General features: G+C 44.6%; 2 protein-coding genes across 4 annotated transcripts in view; one reads left to right on the top strand and one right to left on the bottom strand.

Annotated features, from left to right (window-relative positions):
* The window catches only part of LOC116400134 (KICSTOR complex protein SZT2-like), a 22,692-nt gene extending 17,981 nt beyond the window's left edge, over positions 1-4,711 (top strand). For both annotated transcript variants that reach the window (XM_031877803.1, XM_031877802.1), the window contains 3 exons: positions 534-644; positions 1,728-1,796; positions 1,881-4,711. In XM_031877803.1, coding sequence (XP_031733663.1) covers positions 534-644; positions 1,728-1,796; positions 1,881-2,024 — 324 coding nt within the window. In that variant the 3' untranslated portion in view covers positions 2,025-4,711. The remainder of the gene's footprint in view (positions 1-533; positions 645-1,727; positions 1,797-1,880) is intronic.
* A 223-nt stretch (positions 4,712-4,934) lies between these two features.
* hyi (hydroxypyruvate isomerase) lies at positions 4,935-10,879 on the bottom strand. 2 transcript variants are annotated; one of them, XM_031877806.1, is made up of 9 exons: positions 10,510-10,879; positions 10,004-10,283; positions 9,740-9,851; positions 8,812-8,926; positions 8,027-8,105; positions 7,231-7,280; positions 7,082-7,151; positions 6,077-6,211; positions 4,935-5,988 (listed from the first exon to the last, which is right to left on the bottom strand). In XM_031877806.1, the coding sequence occupies exons 2-9, from the start codon at positions 10,200-10,202 to the stop codon at positions 5,933-5,935; spliced, it is 816 nt and encodes a 271-aa protein (XP_031733666.1). In that variant the 5' UTR covers positions 10,203-10,283; positions 10,510-10,879; the 3' UTR covers positions 4,935-5,932. The 2 variants fall into 2 exon arrangements, with proteins under 2 accessions (XP_031733666.1, XP_031733664.1); XM_031877804.1 differs by having other exon boundaries at positions 10,004-10,879.
* Between the last annotated feature and the right edge of the window lie 10,512 nt (positions 10,880-21,391).

The following is a 21,391-nucleotide window of genomic DNA, read 5'->3' as shown; positions in this document are numbered from 1 at the left end:
ACACTCCATCCACACAGACACACCCACACTTCATGACCCACACTCCATCCTCTTCTGTCCACTGATCCATGAGTTGATTTAATCAACGTGTTGAAAACTGAGTTTCTCCACAAAAAATCACACAAAGGCACCAATTCAAACTGTGTTTACCACAGATGAACTTTAAGTCATTGATATTTAAGAAAGCATAAAAAACCAAAACTCAGTCGACAATGAGCAGAACGAGCGTTAGTTGACTCGTGGTTCTGTGTACACACAAGGTAGCTGGATGTGTGCGTATATATAATATATAGGAGGCTTATATGACTGCGACGATGTGTACATGCTAAAAACATTGTGTAATTTATCAATGACAATATATAATGATGCTGCGTCAGACTCTATTCATTAACACGGAGCTCAGCCGTTGGAGAAAAGCAAAGCAGACGGTCGTGATATTAGACTTGAACTGAATGTGTGGAGCAGAATGAAGCGCTGTGCTCAGATAGTCTGTGATGGTAGTCATAACGGCAGTGTGTGATGTGTCGCTGCAGGACTGCTTCCTGACCATGAGTCCAGCCTGGTACCAGAGCCTGATCAAAGTCCTGCTGAACCGCTTCCCTCAGAGCTGCAGACACTTTGACGACAACGGCATCCAGTACCTGGTGAGACGATGCTCCTGCTCTGCCTCAGCAGTTACCTTTTACAAAAGCTTGATGAAGTGTAACATCTCCATGTCGGCCTCAGCATTTCTTTGTCTTCTACGCGATGTTAAACTTGTGAACAATGGTTTTATTGAGAGTGCGGGTCACGTTAGGACTGAGGGAGCTGTGTTTAGATGTGAGATGGGACTCTAGAGGGATTACTTAGATCTTGAGGGGGATAATTATGGGATGCTTCTGAGTTACTGACAGTGAGAGAGCTGCAGTAACAGCCTGACCTCTCGCTCCTGTCCTTCCCTCTTATCCGTTCTCTTAGACGAGGTCAGATGTAACTTTTAACACGTTTTTCTAAATAGTTTGTGTGCAAAGAGTCCGCTATGATGCGGCGTTCATTCCTGACGAGCTCAACAGCTCTGATTCTCCTCCATAGCAACAGCCGCTAAGACTTATGGGTAGTGTAGTATTTAGTGCCAATCCAATCACTTGTACTTTGCATCAGTCCCACGCTGTGCTCTAGAGATGTGTCCTCTGTGTGCTCCTGCAGCAGCCTTTGCTCTCCATACATGTGTTAGCACAGCGTTGTGTTCTTGGTGATGAAGGAACATGACAGCGGTGGAATAATAGCGTTCATCTTTATGTTAATCACTCACACCAGATCTACACCTTCCTACCTTTCACAATAAAAGCCCTAGACATATAGTATTTGCAGATGTGTATTTTACATTTTGACCACCCTTACATATAAATATTATGTTATAACCAAATGTCATGACACAGGCTTACAGTTAACAGTGCTTCCGTTATCTAGCAGACCCCAGTGTTTCTGTGCTGAGGAACATTGTGGTGTCGAATAAAAGAACGTTTTCAAACAGGACTTTGGGGAGAGAAGCTTTATGTCGTGTCAGAGGCTGTGCACACCTTGCTCCTGTTTGCTCCATCATTTCTCTCTGTGTTTTAACATTCAACCTTTTCATTGTCGCCCAAAGAAAATTGCCTTTATGTTTAACATGATGAAGAAGATCAGAAAGATGAATCCTTGTTACTTCTGAATGTCCATCTAATCCACGTCTGTCGTCTTCCTTTCAGGCTGTTCTGAACCAGAAGTTCACTGATTGCTTTGTTTTGGTCTTTCTGGACGCCCAGGCTGGAAAAACAGTGGGTCATCACACCGACGTGATTAGTAATATTATTACACTGTAGTAGTGCCAACGTCTCAGCACTGTTTCCTTCCTCCTACAGAGCCTAAAGGTCGTGTTTCGGGAGCCGCTGCCATCGCAGCAGCCGGCCGGCAGCAGCCCTCCTCCCCAGCTGGTGTCAATGTACCACCACCTGGAGTCAGTCATCAACACCGCCTGCTATAACCTCTGGACGGGTCTGCTGTAGAGCAGAGCTGGACTTACCTCAACTCGTATCCACATGATCTTGACCGACGTATGGAAACAGGAAGCAGCAGTCTGTAGAGTTTTTGGATCGAGGTCATGTGGGGAAAATCCTCTGTGGCAGTATGTTCTCCCAGCAGCTCCACTCAGTGCTACATTAAGAGCAGCATCAGACAGGACAGGACGCTACTGTGTTAATGTCAGTGCCAACGTCAAAAACCTAAACCAAGAACCAAACCACTGGAGAAAACCTGATTCACACTAGAGCCTCCTAACTGGTGGGTTTAAACCTCCATCAGCTCGTTCACTATCGGCCTAATCCTCTGATATACTTGCTTTTAACTACGCATTCAAGTGTGTGTGATGCCCCCCCCCGTGTGTACTGTGTTCCTGTGATGAAGTCCATGCTACCGTCCACAATACGGAATGAAACCCATGAAGGACAGTGGCAGTATATGTGTTTGCACGTTAAAGGGACAGTGTGTAGGATTTGATGGCATCTAGCCATGTGGTTGCAGATTGCAACCAGCTGAATATGCCTCCGCTCCTCTTTTCTCCAAGACTGCGGTAACGTGAGCCGAAGTGTGCAAAACCGTGGTAACGCAACCGGCCTCACTCAGAGGCCATCCATACCATAATACTACTACTTAAGGAGCAACGGAAGTCAGACGGCTAATGTTAGCGCAGTTTCACGAGTGTGTCAGAGAACTACGGTGGCCTTCAGGTAACCAAAAACATGAAAGTCTCTCTCTAGAGTCGGTGTTTGCTTTGTCCGTTCTGGGCTCCTGTAGAAACATGACGCTGCAACATGAAGGACTCATTGAGATAACACAGTCACAAACATTCTTAGTTCAGGTGATACATAGTTATCAATATTATATTCCATTTCTGCTAATAGATCCTGCAAAATGCTCCACACTGGCCCTTTAAGTTATTGATGACCAGATGGAATAAGTGAAGATATTCCAGTGTCAGCTGACGATGATCTCTACTCTGATCTGCTTCAGTGGATACACCTTTAAATCCTCAATGCCTCTCACGATGCAGCTGGGAGTTAAGTGCACGCTTTGTTAACAAGCAAGTACATCAAAGGTGTAGAGTTCTTCTAGTGCACATAGTGAGTGCATGCTAACTAGGTGGGGGAGGGGGACACCTCTGCTAACTTCAGAAGAAATGGATTCACATTTATAATATAGACAAAATATAAAGCTTTGAGCAAAGTTAGCAGAACGTTTGGTGGACAAGTTGTGTTAACTCACACTGCGCGTTGTAATCAGCGACTACAACCTGCGGCTTCTACGTTCACACAGTACGGATGAGCTGAGCGGCCCGCGGCCTGGAGCTCACTGAACGTTAGCACACAGTTCTCATTTGGTTTTATCCATCGACGTTCTCAATAACGTTCATTCAAAGGAGACCTCCAGCCTGAAACTGCACGTCCCATGACGAACCCATCTGTCACAAATACGGGCCGATTAGAAAACGAGTCGCAGCTCATGTTATGAAACTCTCGTAGCAGTTTGATTTGGACCTGCAACTGAGAGGGTCCACTGTGTGTGGACCCGGACACCCTGTTGGGTCGGGTCCTCGGGGTTGTCAGGGAAGAGGTTCGTCTGAAGACCTCGAGCGCAGAACCTTTTCACTGATTGGCTCTAAAAGTGGTAAAGTAGATGAGATGGGTTTACGTCTTCGACCACGTCCTGGAGTCCTGAGCTCCGACACATTGTGACGCCGTGACTGTGAAGGAACCCTTTGGGTCTTTGCCAGAAGAGAAGACACAGAGAACTACCCTAAATGTATATCAGCAGTTTAGATTTACTGATTGTGATGCTTCATGCCAAAACATAACGCAAGACAAGTCGTTTGCACCCAACAATGAACTCTTCTGCACAAGTGTCATACTCCACAGCTTGGTTCATTATCTGGGATCGTGTGCCTTCTCGTAGCATCCTGCTAGCTCTTCAGTGTTTGATGCGAGTGAGACAGCTGGGACGTCAGAGTAGGATGGCTTTAATGTTCCATTTTCAAAAGTGTCAAACCTCTTCCTCCACTTGAACGCCACTGCCATATCTTGTGCCCTGAAGTGCCTTTCTCCTTTTTTATTTTTATTCCCAAACCTCTGAAGCGACGCTGTTGTAACATCAGCTCTGCATAGAAGATCTCTGTGAACATACTCCTGATGTTCTGCGCTGAAAGTGCCTGAGTCGGTTTTTGCAGAAACAGGAGGAAAATGTGTCAAATGAACTGCTGATTTGTATAATAGCATGCCACACGTCATCAGAGCCCAATGGTCCCAAGCACGTTCGGGGCGATGAGTTTGAGGCCGTGTTGTATATTGTGGAAGGGTGCTGGCTGGTAACCACACCCCAATTCACAAGAGGGCACGAAGCCAGCCTACAGTATTGTGAGCACAGGCCCCTCATTAATGACGTACTCGGCAGCTTTGGATTTCTACACATTTTCTGGAAGGAAAGCAAATGTTTGAGCTCAGTTGTGGACGTGAAGCAGCGAGACTTCAGTCTGAATGTTAAACACTGGATATTCATCATGTGAACTGTCAGGAGTTAGCCCTCAGCATTGTGACTCCAATACAAACACTGCACTGTCTGACTGTATCATGTATATGATGTACATACAGAACTCTTTATACAGGATGTGAAATGCTCAATAAAGCAGCAGGATGAATGAGAACGTTTGGTGGTTTCTAGGTGAGCACATCGTACTCTCTGACTCTAAAGTGAGGAATCTGTCTGTGTGTTCTCACATCTCGAGAAGCGCTCCTCTGATCTGCTTCATATTTGGCGGGTGTTTTGCTGCGGACCCCACGGAGCGCTTTGTGGAATTTCACTTTCAATGCGGAGTATATTAACTTTACAACCATACTCTTCACTTCCCTGTAGGGAGGAGCACATGCTCCGAACATCTTTGCTTCTGAATAGAGGGAACTACAGCTCCACAATAAACCATCACAGCAGGCATATCGGTAAATCAAACATTACAGAAACTCTATCTCATCTCAGTTTATGGTGACATTAGGTAGTATTACGGAAACCCGTTCACCCAACTGTATTCAGAAAAACAAGTCCTATTACCAAGAGTAGGACTGTAGCTATTCCAGAACCATCATCCTAGGTTACGACGGCAGAGGCCCCGTCCTAAACTCAAAATAACTGACAAAAATAGCAACCTCACTGTTATGTCTGTATGGCAATGCCAATGAAAATGGGAACATGAACACTGAAATATGATTGAAAGGCTTTAAAATCTATGCACGGGCGAGTGTTGATTGAATCATCAGTTAAACGGATGTAGTTGGGATGAGATGGGGCCATGTGATGGGATAGAACACAGCCGTGAGGTGAGGACTTGCTTGAGCAATAGGAAGGTTTTTTATCTTTGAAACTCAAGTAAAGATCAGACCAGCCGTTAGGATATATGTCCTATGATGACGCCCCCGCCATACCTGTATCAATGAGCTCGCATCATTTCATTTCTTTGTTCACTTTCAGAAAGACCAACGGGGAGATGTGTACATTTCATGATCAACAAACATTCCCAATTTATAGAGAATTCATCAACATCTTTTAGGATAGATATCACTATTTATTTTTGACAGTGATACATGATCAAATAGTTTACCGATACATTAAAAAACTGATCCAATGTTAGTTGAGAAAGAAAGAAAAGTGTCTTGATAACAAAGAGCAAGAGAACCACTGGTCATTTAAACAGTAAAATATACAATATACTACATCAAAGTACAGTAAATACTTTAAATACACTGTGTGGCCACTAGAAACTGTTCAGAGGAAAAAGAGGAGAGTTAGCCCTGGTAGAAGAAGTGAACTCGTATAAGACGTCTGCCATTAAGCAGGTGAATCGTGCACCGCGTTGTGACTGGTCACCTGCTCATCACTTGCTGGTTTTGCCATAATCTTCCATCCAACCCAGACCCTCCTCTGTGGAGCCTGAAGAGGACAGAGATCATTAGAAACATGTATAGATATACATTTTCTAATTGGGTGCCATAATATATTGAATAAAAAGAGCACTCACCTAGTGGCCTGTATTCACAGCCGACGTATCCCTGGTAGTGGAGGTTCTCCAGTGTGGTGAACAGGTAGCTGTAGTTGAGCTCTCCAGCACTGTTGGGCTCATTCCTGCCGGGAACCTGAGCCATCTGAACATGACCTGAGGAAGAGTCCATCTTTATTAGCTCCAGAAGCTCTGAGCCTGCTCTCTGGTCTCATCATTACAGCTGCATGTGTCACTGATTAAACAGCATGAGTCCCCCACGTCTCTGATCCAAAGTCTTCTACATCGTATTGATTGAATTATCTGAGTCACAGCAACAACAAAAACTGCAAAATGTGTGAAAACTCTCCTGCGACTCGCTGCCCAACCACGCGAGGCCGTTTCCCCAAACTCAACCCTCTCGCACTGGGTCACCCTCTAGATACGAGCCAACAGCTGACAGCCAGCGGTGGACGACTGGTACTAAAGAAGCGTGGAGAGCAGATGTAGCTGAAACATGTACGTTCTGAATAATAGCGGATGAGTTGTTCCAGAATAGCAAAGATGGAAAAAAGGTGGATGAGACAATACATCATTAAAATGAAAGACAGCTACATGGACTCGTCTCTGAATCTGAGAAGTATTTGATTTGGGCGGATGATTTAAACTCACCGTCCTCTGAGTTCGTCATTGTTGCTCGACTCCAGCGCTAACCAGAAGACATTTAAATACGAACCTAAAGCAGACCCTCTTAGATCGTGTCTCTGTGTGGAACAGCTTTAACATTAGCAACGTGTGTAGTATAAAAGGTGTCACCCGAACAGACCATCTGTTGCAGCCTAGTTCAACAGGGTTATAATATCAATAAACTCATTTGAGATCACTGACTGTAATGAAGGGTAAATATCAATCCACCATATCTAAAGGACACCAGATGAGTTGGGGGATGAAAAGAGGAATTTAGATGAAATACATAAGATGCCTGGAAGAAATGGGGTCACTGGTCACCAAGGCTGAAGGATTCGATCACAATATCATCTTACTCACCGATGATGGGTAAATACTTGTGTATGTTCTGCGTCAGGTTTCCATCCATTATCTGCCAGTGAAAGATGTCCTGAAACAGTTTGCACATCTGTTACGTCCAGAGTTCTATCTTCTCTTTTCTCGTTCCTTTATTTTCCAGGAGCACCCACCATTTGCAGCTTGATGTTTGGCTTTCCAACCTTCTCCAGAATTGCAGCTGCTGCAGACACAAACATGAGGACGAGCTGAGATGCGACTCATGCAGGTAGCAGACATGAAATCTGACACTAACAAGATCTGCAGCATCGGTTCTGCAGAGCTCGGTGTGTTTCATTTGACATTAAATTCCAGAATGTGCCGTGCACTTGCATCACAATATGTTAATGGGGCTAAATGACTTATTACTGGCCAGCTTTACATGTCATATCAAAAATGACATGTAAAGGACATCCTCATTCATTTCCTCATTCACACACTTGCATTCATATGAGGACCAAAGTTCAAGAGCTGTTGAAAGTTGTGACTAGATATGACGCGACCCCTCATGGTATAAATGCTGCCTCACAGTAGTTTAGAGTTTCTCAGTTGTATCGACCATGTCCACTGTGCATGTTTATGTTTGGCGTCAGAAATATAAGCCGGTAGGCCTCCGCCCATCACAACTACATCTGGAATGCATCATAAACATTGAGATATTGGACAATAACTGATTTGAAAAGCCCAATCAAATAATGATCCACCATCTAATAACCAATAGAAGAGCGTAAACTGATAATCGTTCTCCTGTGGACAGCTCCTGGTTCTCAAATCAACACTCTTACCATTCTGAAATGAATAACTGATGAATACATGAAACACCCTGTGTGTTTCCTACGGTCACATTTCATCATTTCCCAACACTTTTGTTGCATTTGCCTCGTTGGCGTGACTTTGACTCTTAGAGGCGGTGTTGTCTCAGAGTCTTACCCTGATGAGGAGAGTCCAGGAAGTACCTGGGGTCTGTTATCCTCGTGTTGATTGGCTCAATCAAACCAGTGATTCCTTCCTGTGAGGAGCAGGAGCATCGTCATCTACATTAGGAACCATTCAATGAGGGCGGTGTGATGTTAACTGATCGAATATGACACGTTGTATGCCTACAGTGCAGCAGCTATATGAATACCACAATATTCTAGAGAGAAATCATAACGGAAAAGGAAACACTCGTGTGATGCAGCGCCTGTGCTGCTCGTCATCGTGTCTTCTGTCGTTTCCTCTCTACACCCGAGCTTTAAGACTGATTCAGGGCAGGCCCAGTGAATGGAAGTAAAGACAAATATTACCTTAGTTATTACCTTAGTTATTACCTTAGTTATCAAAACAAGATCACAGAATCACCAACATGTGTGTGATTTGGTTAAATCAGTTGTGTATTTTCTCAGAGTCAGAAACTAATAAAAGCCTGAAAGTGTCGATGGGATCAAATAATCCTGAATCCTGAAGATAAATGCATTATTAATCATTTATTCAAATCTTTTTGATAAGGTGATGAGTTGTGTGATGGTATAGTAGTAGTAGCAAGCGTGTTACTCATGTTACACGCTTGCTTTTGATTTGGACAGAGTGGATATACTTTGAATCATATTTAAACATCTTCCATATGTTTTAATCTTACATATACATTCTACTTTCTCTGTCCCACTATCTTTCTGCAGAAATCCTGTTTCTCTTGGTCCATCCTGCTGAGATGTTGGACAGAAAAGGTCACCGACCTTTGAGAGGATATCAGCAGCATAGTTTAGGTTCTCCACAAAGATGTCCTCCATCTCCTCGTTAACCTCTCTTCTGTGTGAGCCGGCGGGAACCCTCCCCGCCATCAGGTGGATCCTGAAGAGTTCATAGAAAAATACTTCATACACAAATATGAAGAACTCTGCTTTAAAGATCTGTCTCAGCAGCAGTAAAAACAATAACAGTTTCTAGGCGCGTGATTATAATTGAACTCTTTGTTTTCTGCCCCTGACCCTTAAAACTCAGCTCATCTTAGAGACGCTTCTTCACCTCCAGCAGTTCAGTTGACATGATTTGGAAACACACACACTTGTAGGTAGAAGATCTCACAGCTGAGACACATCAGAGCCAAAAGCAAGCCATGAGGTCAAAGTATCTCAGAGACAGGAATGTGTGGAGGTTCACATCTAAGGGAAGGCTACAAAAGCTTTGTGCTGCATTGAAGGTTCCCGAGAGCAAAGTGGCCCCAAGAAGTTTGGAACAACCAGGACTCTTGTTACAGCTGGTAGCCCGGCCGGAGACAAGAGACCAGAGGTTAGAGAAGTGACCCAGAACCCGATGGTCAGTCTAGCACCTAAAGGACTCTCAGACTGAGAGAAACTAGACTCTCTGGCTGGTGGAACCAAGACTGAACTGTTTGGCCTCAATTCTATGCATCATGTCTGGAGGAAACCAGGCACTGGGGCTGTTTTTCAGCATAAAAGTCTGGGGGACAGTTTGGGGCTGAGCAGAGTAGAGAGAGAGAATTAATAAAAACCTGGTCCACAAACAGCATGTTGCAGTACCTGTTGTTGAAATGTGCTGTACAAACTCTCTTTCCTTGTGTGCACATGCAGATTCGTTACACTGCACACTGATTTTCAGGGCGGGACTTTAGGGTGAAAACACAAGAGTTACTTTTACTCTCACCTTTTGCAGTGCAAAGCTCTTGCATACTTCAAAGCCAGATCCAGACCCTGTCTGAACTCTGCCTCTCTTCCGGGAACAGCACCAAGACCCAGATCGCCTGCCTTTACATTTCCTGCAACACATTCATCCTTTATTCCCATCATCATCATCATCATCATCTAATCATTATTACGCATGGAAGTATCAGTACAGTCTGGTAAAAATAAACAGCTTCTGACTGAACGTGTGTGTGCGCGCGCGCGTTGCCCATGTTGCAGTCGTTACCGGGCGGGGTGTTGATGAGGATCACCTCCACCCCTGTAGCCTCTCTGGCTCTCTGCAGCTCCTGCAGCTCGGAGTCGTACAGCCAGCCGGCTTCCACCGCCCGAAAGCCCGCCGAGGCAGCCGCGTACATCCTCTGGCTGAAGTCCGGCAGCTCCGTGAACAGCCAGGAGAGGTTCGCGCAGAACTTCAGCGGAGCCATCCTGGTTCACACTGCAGAGGCCAACGACCCGACGTTCAGTCTGCGAGCTGGACTTTCACCCCGATAGCAGCCGGGGGAGACCTGCGTTAAGTCCGCCACAGTTAGGCGGCATTATAGAGCGGAGCACGGACCTGTTCAGATCGGATTCATGTGCAACCATCTGTGCTGACATGTTTTAGGAAAAACCATACATGAGGTACAGACTACACAGTATGTCGCTAGCTTAGCACTGCTTTAAAAAGTGGTCTTTATCCCCACGTGCTTACATTCTCCTTGTGACGTTCTGTATTAATATTCATATATTTACCTTGCAAATAGTTACCAAAAAGAGTATAAACAGAAGTTGCACGTTTTACAGCGTCTGACCGACCACACGGAGAGTTGTATTATTGTCACATGACTGGAAGCAGCGTGCTTCCTGGTCTGTGAAATGCGCACGCGCAGGAAGAAAGTCCTGATGGATTACTTCCCCCATGCGCGTGTGGGCGACAAGTGGCGATGAGTTTAAGGGGAATTGGAAATCGGACCGGGAAGCTTTCCCGGGCCACTTCTCCGGAATGAACAATCCTGACGTCACAGAAACATGGCGGCGCACACAGTGAACCGTCAGCAGAAAGACGTTTTGTATCCATTTGTACGTCGTGTAGTGTGTTGAGTTGTGAAACGGGCTGCCACTTCCCTTTAGAGCAGGGGGGGGGGCAACTCTTTCTCCCAAGGGGCCGCATGAGGAACAGGGCCGGACCAACAGACTGAACTCAGTCCTGCTCAGTGTTATTCCACCTCTTTATATAAAGCAGTATGTTGTTTGGTGTTGATGAGCTGTGAGTGGTGAGAGTAAATGTTATGATCAGTGGTGGAATGTAACTAGTATATGTGCTTAAATCATGTACAAATTCAAGGTACTTTACTTGAGTATTTCTATTTTATTCAACTTTGTACTTCTACTCCACTACATCTCAGAGGGAAATATTGTACTTGTTACTCCACTACATTAGTCTGCCAGCTTTAGTTACTAGTTACTTTGCACATTATAATGTTTCAAACCTTTAACTACACAAACTGACCAACAGAGTATAAAAGAGTTAAAATGAGCTCCACCGTAAACATCTGCAGCAGCAATAATCCAAACTCATATACATTTGTAATATCCATATATAATAGTAGAACACCGACGGGGATCATGTTGCTGTTAATTAGTACTTTTATTACTATAACTATTACGATACAAATGACCTCTTTCTGTTCGTCAGCTCAGTGGACAAATCTGGTCTGTGTTGGGCTCCAACGAGTGACTGAAGTCAGGCTGTGTGTGAGCTGAGATGTGAAGGACAGCTGACAGCTGATGTCAGTGAGAGAGGATCTGGATCTGGATTTGTTCAACTTCATCACAGAGAATGTTTGTTCACAGATGGAGGTCGATCCAAAGAGAAGCAACATCTTCTGAGCATGCCTCCTCATGTGTGGAAGGTTCTCCTCTTTGAGAGAAGAATATAGATCCAGCAGTGATACTGACTTAAAGTGCTCTGCAGTACTGCATCAGACTGCAGGTCAATGAGCTGGAGCTGAACATCACTGGGAGCATCATCCACACTGCACGTGAAGGAGAAGACATCATGTTTCACTCTCAACTGTTGTGAAGTCTTGAAATGGCCTTAAACTCACCATGCAGTGCCCCTAACATGGATGATACCTGTGGAGATGTTCAACTGATGGTGTGGCTTCTTTCAGGGTGTGCAGGTGGGTGAGAGTGTTACCTGCAACGTAGTCATGAAAGCCTTCACCAGGCTGCATGTCATGTGCAGAGAGGCCCTTGCCTTGCAGTTTGGTATTCAGATCATTCATTAGTGCAGCCACATCAACAGCAAATGCAAACTCTGTCATCCAGCTTACATCAAAGAGCTCTGGGATGTTCTTGCCTTTCTTCTCACAGAGCTCTTGAATCTCTGCTCTCAGGTCCTGAACTCTTTGAAGCACTTTGCCCAGGCTGAGCCACTGACAGCTGTGTGTTAGCCTCTGTCACTGTGTTCAGTCTCATGCTGCTCCAAGAGTGCAACACACTGTCTGTGATTCAATGCTCGTGCCCTGATGACGTCAACTATTTTAGTTACATCATCAGTAACATGGTTAAGTTTGAGCACATTCTGATGTATAACACAATGCAAACATACCAAGTTCAGCTCTGGGTTGATTTCAGTCACTTTATCTTGCATCCGCTTCAAAAGTCCGACATTTCTCCCCGTCAGATTTGGACAACCATCGGTTGTGACACGTGCCAGTTTGTCCCATTTCAGTCCCAGCTTGTGGAAGCATCTACCTCCGTGAACACATCACTCCCCGTCGTCCCTTTCATTGACTGCATTGCTGCAGCTCCTCTGTAATCACCAAGTCTTTCGTTATCCCACCTACACAGATGAGTAACTTGCTGTGTCGCTCTCGTCCAGAGCCAAGGAGAAGAGTTGGAAATGGTCTGCTTTTCTTTGCAGCTGAAGCTCCAGATGTCCCTCGATGTCCTCGATCCTCCTCGTTACGGTGCGCCTGGAGAGCTGCACATTCTCCAATGCCTCTTTATTCTGGGGGCCTAGTAGTGCAACAGAGTCCACCAAACACTCTCTGATAAACTCCCCATCAGAGAATGGCTGACTGGTTTTTGCAATTGTGTGTGACGTCACAAAGCTGGTGTTGGCGGCTGCATCCCTGGATGTGTGAAGCTTGGTAAAAAGGCCTTGTTGCTTTAGCAGCTTAGCGAGCAAAGCCTCAGACGTCGGTGTCCGCTCTGCATCACTCAATGTTTCGTATTTCTCCGCGTGTTTCTTCTCGTAATGACGATTCAAATTGTAATCCTTCAACACTGCGACTTGTTCTTTGCAAACTAAGCACACGGCTTTACCTTTGACTTCAGTAAAAAACACTTTAAAGTCCATGTTTTGTTAAAACTCTACACTCTGTGTCAGTCTCTCTTTTTTAACACAGGCTGACATGTTTGAGGGCTAACAGCTAACTCGCATCTCCATAAACTCAGTTGGCCAACACATTGCAGTGACGCTGCTGCTCACACACCTTCACTAACATACGTCATTTGAGCAGAAAAAAAACAACAAAAGTCGCCTTCAAAATAAAAGCAATGCAGCTCTACTCTGTGCATGATGTGCACTTATTTACGTTTTATTCCTAATTTCCCAATGACCTCCTGCGGGCCGGACGGCAACAGCTCGCGGGCCGGATGTGGCCCGCGAGCGTACAATGCCCAGGTCTGCCCTAGAGGATTGCAGCTCTCCTCACACAATGAGCTCATTTCATACAGAGTGCTCTCCAAGTTTGGAGTTTTATGAAAGGCGGCCAAAATAATGCATCCAATAAGTATCACAATTAAATAATTTACACAAGTATCTAGAAAGATTTTCAAAAATCGTGTTTAACCATAAAATATTAATTTAAAAGTATGAATTGCAAAAAAATGTGTATATAAAATGGTGTCATATAATTGGAGTGTTTTCCTCCAATCACAGCAAAATAATATGTTGTTATTTTGAATGCAATCCCCTTTTGTTCTCTTCAGTTTGTAAAGAATTATAGCTTATGGCTAACTCTGGTATCTGTAGCATGTTTATTGAAGGTCTTGGTATTCGAATTAAACCATGCACTAGATGCATCAGAAATTAATTGTAACAATGTTTCAATTTCTGCAGCAACATTCTCCTTACTTCTACATGCATGCTTGGTGATGTAGTTTTAAAGTTACTATAAGGAGCTTTCATTTTGGATTGACTTGTCGGTCTCTGTGGACAAAAGTGGTGTTTCACTCTAGAAACCCTCTCATTTTACTGCAGCAGGGGTTTGCTCCGCCCAGTTCTGGTTCTCCCGTGCCTCCCTTCCCTCCAGCGGGCATAGCAATACGGCCTGGGCCTCAGCAGCGTCCAGTGGTCAAGACTACAGTTATAGCACAGCTTCAGTCTAAAAGCGATGCTGGTTCTTACGCCTAACTGAGAAGCTGTAAACTGATCAACCAAGTCAGTCTGATACTGGCATTCTTCAGCGCTCTTTGTAGCCGGCTAATGAAGTCATTATTGTAGTGATACGGCCCCCAGATCAGGGAGCATTTCACTTCCTTCATTTCCAGTGACGTTGACACATACACACACACACACACACATACACACACACACACACACACACACAAACACAGACGCAGCTACTGGACACGTGTGTGTGCTCAGACACCCACCTGTTGTTAATGAGGCCGCCAGCAGACCAGACGGCACGGATTCTCAGCGAGGGCAGGGAATTGAAAAGCAGACCACCATACGTCTGCACACTAACAAGCCCACAATGGGTCGGCAGACCCAGGCGGGGCATTACATTGATTTCTCTTTTTCGGGCTCATGTTTGTTCTGACAGCTTCCAAATGCTGATGGATGTCTCAGCTACAGCAGGAGGAAATGAGGTCAGAGGTCACATGAAAGGAAGCGCTGTTTGTGTTCCAGGTGAGCTTTTTGTTCTCTGTGGTATTACTGTGCAGCAGAGGTAGTAGTGCAGTATGACTGATTCATTGATCATCAAAGTGACGGCAGAGAGAAGCTGTTCCTGTGTCTGGTGGTTTTGGCGTACAGAGCTCTGTAGCTCCTACCAGAGGGGAGGAGGTGAACAGGGTGTGATGGTCTGCAGTGATCTTTCAGACCATTTCCTGACTCTGGAGGTGAACAAGTCCAGGATGGAGGGCAGGCTGGAACCAATGATCCTCTCTGCAGACCTGACAATCCGTTGCAGTCTGTTTCTGTCCTGTTTGGTGGGCGATCCAAACCACACAGTGATGGAGGAACAGAGAACAGACTGCATGATGGTGGAGTAGAACAGAATCAGCAGCTTCTGAGGCAGGTTGTACTTCCTGAGCTGGAGCAGGAAGTACAACCTCTGCGGGGCCTTTTTCCTGAATGCAAAACTATGTAACAAAACAATCCCATTAAAAAGATAAAACAACAACTTCACATAGACACTTGTAAGTAGACTATGTGGGGGGATGTTTGAATAACAGTAAGAATTGCTGACATTTTTGGAATCGTTATGTAAATTTGCCTAACAGGCTTTACTTACAGATATTTACGCTATTATACGCATGACGCCCAGAGTCCACTGGGTGTGTCTGCGCCGGAGCGAACATGGCCACAATAGACTATATGATTTATGCTTTATGCTTGTGATTCTAGAAAGGCCTTTCAGAAGCGTCCCATAATTGTCTCTCTACTCTGCTCTATGGAAAGCTGAAATTGCCCATAAATACATCAATTTTCCCACATTTTATATCAAAACGCCGCTTTTTATGCCACTCTACTCTAAGTAATTTTAAAATGCTGCCTTTAACGGTGTCTAAAGGCCGTTAATGCATGATTTGGGCTTTCTATCAGTGGAATGAACCTTGTCAGCTCTCTGACAATCCCGTTCTTGTCAGAATCAGATCAGATTTGTGGAGGGTCAGGGAGGAGCTGTTCCTCACACAGACCTTTTCTGTGCAGCCTGGGAAATCAAACGTGAGCCTTCCCTCTTGCTGAACTCAGTGTGCGACAGAGCTTGTGGTGTGTTGGCAGAATGCTAATCCTCCTGGGTTGTGCGGCGCTGAGCCTCCAGAGGCCTTACTGCTTCCGTCAGGATATTTAGATCTCACTTTGGCTTTATTTGATATTAACTTCCTCCATCCAGTGTTTTCCAGGGATTTGCTAGTAAAAGAAGGGATGGGTGCAGATTTAGGAAACTCACCAAATGATATTTCAAGGACATGTTTTTGTTTTTATCAACACCAGAATACTGCTGTGTGAGCACAGGTTAACCCCGGTCCACAAGCCTTTTGCACAGGCAGTCAGTGTAACTGCTAACAGTGTTAGCAGTCAGCACAACAAAGCAGTGTGCTGGAGCTTTGTGCGGGCAGACTGACAGGTGAGCCCGCTGCTGAGCTGACAAGGCCAGAGCTTGTCCATCTGATTACAATGAAAGTCTGCGATGAGACGGCCAATAGGCTGCCATGCGCTGTCTCCGGTGGGCTGATGGATCATCCCCTGCTAGAGAAACAGGCCGACTACGTGAAATAGTACTACGACAGCTCCGCTGAGTTCTGCAGAGTTTCATGGCCTCTTTCAGCTCATTGTTCTAGTTTACTGCGGAACTACTATACACCTGTTTCGGGTCATCGTTTCCTGCAGCAGCCGGCAGCTGTTTTGAACAGAACCCGCCTGTCGGACAACAATGGAAGTGCACACTGTATGGTTAACCATCTACTAAAAGACAACATAACGTATTTGCCTCTATTTAAAGGATACTGTCTCAATTGAATACTGACGCCTCTACATGAATTACATATTAAATGAGACCATCAGTGAGAAGATTGGTTATTTCTATATAGTTATTTTTAATGCTCGTCATTGGTGCCACTGGATTTTGCGTGAAATCAGACAAAATCGCGCAGGTTCACCAAAAAGTGAGTTGTGTGCCTCCCTTCCCTCCAGCAGCTACCCAGATCCGGCTTCACTGCAGCCTTCGACCTGCAGTCTGAAGCTCCGGTGGTAGGAGGAGAGCTCAACCCCCAGCAGCAGCATCTGAGGTCGGATTGCTGGGCCCGCTGGAGGGAAGGGAGACACAGGAGACCCAGAACCAGAACCAGGACTGAGCAGGGCAGACTCTGCTGCAGTAAAATGAAAGGTTTTCAAAAGGGACTCTGTTTCAGAAACACTACCACTTTGTCTAAAGGGACCGCCAAAATCCACACAAGAGAAGCAGTTCCGGCCCTTTCTTGCCACCCACCCCCTCACCGGATGCACCTGCGATTGATCGATATGGGTTGGATGCCTGAATATTTGCTCTTTGCGCGTAAGATTATTGTAAATCAAGGCTGATCAACCCTGTGGTGAAACGTGTGGTTTGCACGGTTGCTCTTGTGAATGAGTTCATCTTTGAAGTCGACACAAGCCTCTCAGTGTGGGACGACTGTTTGTCATTTTTTTTACAGGAGCATTTCTGCTGCGGAGTGCAGTAAATCTAAGGGTGCTCTCCCACAGCCAGAGGGTTCCTGTGTAAATGACACAACGGCAGCTAAACTGCCATTATCAGCTGTTGTCAGAGGTGCAACCGTGTTAGCATTTGAATACATTAGACTAAGTCAGCAGGGCTGTTTGCTCAGAGATAATGAAGCCTGCAGTGACTCTGGACACCTGCAAAGGCAAGTGGCAGCCTGAAAACCGCTCACCTATCTGACGTTTCAGCACCACATTTCAAATGGTAATCTGTCTGTGATGACACTCTCAGCTGGAGGATGGGTTACAAGAATTATTAGCTGTAAATGCTAAAATCCTTGCGTGTGTGCTGTAGAACAACAAAGAACGCTGTTTGTCCACGAGCTCTAGAACGACACATGGAAGCGCCTTCTGATCCGACGCCGCTGTCAGCAGGTTGACGAAGTAGAGCTTTTATCCAATCAGATTTCACCTCTGTGTCTCTAGGTAAGAACAGAGGCAGAGGCCTGCAGACTCTCAAGTGAATCCATGTGCAGTTTAAGTGAATGGGGACGATATTGTTGATTGTCATGGTGTTCAACCAATCAGATCTTTAGTTTGACATGTTGGGCGTATTCTTTGACATGTCAGAGTCTGCTAGCTGGCCTACAAGTATGTCAGCAATATGTGCAGCTCTGCAGTGAGGTGCAGCGTGCGCTGTGATTGGTCAGTTGGTGAGCACGTGACTATCATGAAACGAAATTTAAGGAAGCTGGCGAAGCTTAGTCGGAGTAGTAAGAGTTCAAATTGAAAGATATGGAAGAAATTATGACATTTTTTGCATTTTGCTTGGTGTAGATTATTATTATTTTATCTAGCTTTGTTTTTTAACACTCAATGGCTGAAGGAGGAGAAACAGATTTGTGAGTTGGGATTTAACCGTGGGATTAAACTCTTAGTCAACAAAGAAAGGAGGATGGAGTTTGTCTTTAAGTCAACTGCGTTTGTTTTTTTACATCTAGTATCTGAATGGCCCTCCAGTGTGTAGCAGAATGCGTGTTCTGCTGTTGTTTTCCCGTTAAGCTAGTTAGCATAGCCTCCCAGTACACACGCGGTGCCTCAGCTGTTTTTGTTTTTTTGTTTTTTTTTTGTTCCGGGTTCAGAGGTCACACAGCCCGTTGTCTCCTATGTGAGCGCAGAAAACATTATATTTCCCACAATTTAAGCTTCTGCATTTTCCAAATGCACTAGTATTATTCAAACGTATTGTTCGGTTCGTAAGCCTCGTACCGAACGGTTTAATACGAATACGTGATGTTACACCCCTAGAAACAAATTACCCTAGCTGTGGCGCTATCATGAGTTTATTAGGAGGTAGCTCAGCTGCAGGACAGCAGTGAAGGCCCAGGTATGAAATGCATGACCCACCACTGGTTGCACTATTACCTTAATTCCATTGGCACTGTTGTTGTATTGTTGTATAGGGCTATGTTCATATATACAGTATATATACACTTTTTGAATATATATTTTTGAATATATATTTATATTGTACATAGTTGTTAAATGTTTATGCTTGCATCTTTCCTGTTTATTGTAAATTCTGTGTATGTACGTAGAGAGCAAAGAAAAACCGGAGTCAAATTCCTTGTATGCGTAAGCGTACATGGCCAATAACGCTGATTCTGATTTATGCACCATTAATGCACCAAATCTGGCCAACAAAATGGAAACTAAACGGTCTGGTTTGTAGGCGGGTGGGCTCGACTGTTTTCAACTTGGTGGTCGGGTGACAGCTGTCTCATTTAACACCCAAACAGCACAATAAAATATGTGTCTGAAAACATTTGAGTCGACAGATAGGCAGCGCCGTAACAGAGTATTGATTTCATTTCTGACCAGCGCTGCCTAGCTGGACTGTTTTGATCTGACTTTTGTGAGGCCTGCTGCCTTGCAAGGGACAAACCTCATTTGCATGAAGCTGAGGTCAAGTCATGACTATGCCAATACATATACGGCGAATGGTCAGTCAACTCGCCGTGTCGTCTCCATCATGCAACGCACGGCCGGCTCTTGCTCTCAATTAAAAGTGAACAGGATCAGTCGACTTCACATCAACGAATTTGGTGGATCTCCACCTTTAGGGTCTGCGTTTGTGTGACAGATAGATCCTTCAAACCCTTTCACACATAGTGGGCACTACAGTAGACAGCTAGCCCAAAGCCCTTTCCCCTGTTTATGTATGAGCTTTGATGGCATAACATCTGCCACCACAGTGGTGTTTATGTCTAAAGAGGAATAATGAGGTTGTCATAATTTGTACGTGAAAGGGTAACATTCAGAATGAATCAGAAAAAAAGCTAAATCCAGCCCGTGCAGTTATATCAGCCTCTTTTATAGGATGGCAGGAGGAGTCATTTGAAAACATTGGGCACAACTTTACTAGAATGATAGTCTTTCTCCTCAGTACAAAGAGAAGCCTGTTGAGATCATAAGACATCATTTGTGCCCATAAAACGAGGAGCTCTGCGGGGCCTGCACACTGAGAGCTCTCTGTGTTCATGTCAGTGGGCTTTTTTATTTTCACGATATCTCTATAATGGTGACTATTCCTCTGGCAATCATCAGCTCTCAGGAGGCTTCTTTCTCATGCAGCTCTTTCAAGCATTATTACATGTAGACTTTCCAGCTTAACAGCACCCTGTTATACAGTCATACACAGTCCTTACAGCTTCAACGGTTCTAATCACAGAAGTCTGCTGCTGGAGACTGAGCAATGGCACGGCCAAAATGATTCCACATCCATATGAATGAAACCTTTATTGCCCCGAGGGGCATTCACTTTGCACAAAAGACTATAAAAGGAGCACCAAGAACCGCACTAACAACACATAATATAACATAAAAATACTAGCATCATTTAACAAGAAGCGTCATTTTGGACTTCAGGTGCAAGTTCAAGAAGGTGCCTAATTCAGAGCATGTGATCAGAGCATGTTCAAGGGACAGTTCACCCCACAATCAAAAAATACATATTTTTCAACACTGGAGAGACATTCGGGCAGAGATACCTTTAATCGTCGTGGTGGGCCTACCTCTAGTCTATATACTGGGTGAGACCCCAGAGGATATAGACACTAAAACCAGACATAGTTGCTTGTGGTGGTGCTGAAGATGATTACAGTGTTATGGAGAAATGTGAAGCCACCAATGGAGGGAAAGGTTGAGATGTGTATATTTGATGCAAATTAAAACGGCCCAAATCTGAAGGCTTCCAACACTAAGTGGACAGCAGTAATACTACAGTTACAGAGACACAACTTCCTTATAAGGGTAGGAGTCGGACTGTAATGCCACGTAATTGGAGCCATGTATGACTGCAAACTGCATATATAGTAGCAATACATGGGGGGAAACAATTGAGATCTCCCCTAACTTTTTCTTCATTAATCTCCAGGGTCTTAAGGGTCATTGTGTAGTGGTTAAAATGAAGATAAATGGGGGCCTTTGTCTGCGTTGTCATTGTAAATGGAACCCGTATAAGAACCGCCTAGTCGATGCGATGCTTATATTTGTTGACATATTTGTCCTTGGTGTGAGTTGCCTAGTTTTAGAGATATCGGTCGTAGAGATGTCTGCCTTCTCTCCGGTTTACTAGATGACAATCGGCTTAAAGTGCTCAGATCGCCAAAAAAAACACATTTGATAAACTCAACAGCAATGTCTCTTTCCAGAAATCCTGAGCCAGTTACTTAAGACAACACACCTCGTTGTGAGTAGTTTGATGTAAGAACTAATAGTTCCTGCACTACCTGTCCCTTTAGCAGCTGAATGCTGCGTGAGACAAAAGGATGTGATGCCTGTAAAAGGACATATTCAGGTCATATCATTATGTGTGAAAATACATGTTCATAAATACTACATGATACTAAAGTAAATAATATTAACAGAAATGTTTATAATTATGCAGGTGTCCCAGTATCAGAAAATAATGAATAGGGTAGAGGTAAAAGAACTGAAGAAGTGTGAAGTATAGCCATCAGCTGATCAACTATTTGTATTTCCAAAACATTTTATAGACCCAACACAGGCGGTAACCCCACATTCTGAGAAGTAAAGCCAATGCAAAAGCAGTGTTTCTTAAAACTGTGGCAGCCCGCCAAAGTCTATTTTGTCCCGCCATAGTTTCACAATGACCTGAAAATAATTTCACAC

The sequence above is a fragment of the Anarrhichthys ocellatus genome, unplaced genomic scaffold (genome assembly GCF_004355925.1).
Source record: "Anarrhichthys ocellatus isolate YVR2014 unplaced genomic scaffold, GSC_Weel_1.0 scaffold150, whole genome shotgun sequence".
Lineage (NCBI taxonomy): Eukaryota > Metazoa > Chordata > Actinopteri > Perciformes > Anarhichadidae > Anarrhichthys > Anarrhichthys ocellatus.
The sequence above is the reverse complement of the archived record's forward strand: the minus strand, read 5'-3'. Positions and strand labels throughout refer to the sequence as shown.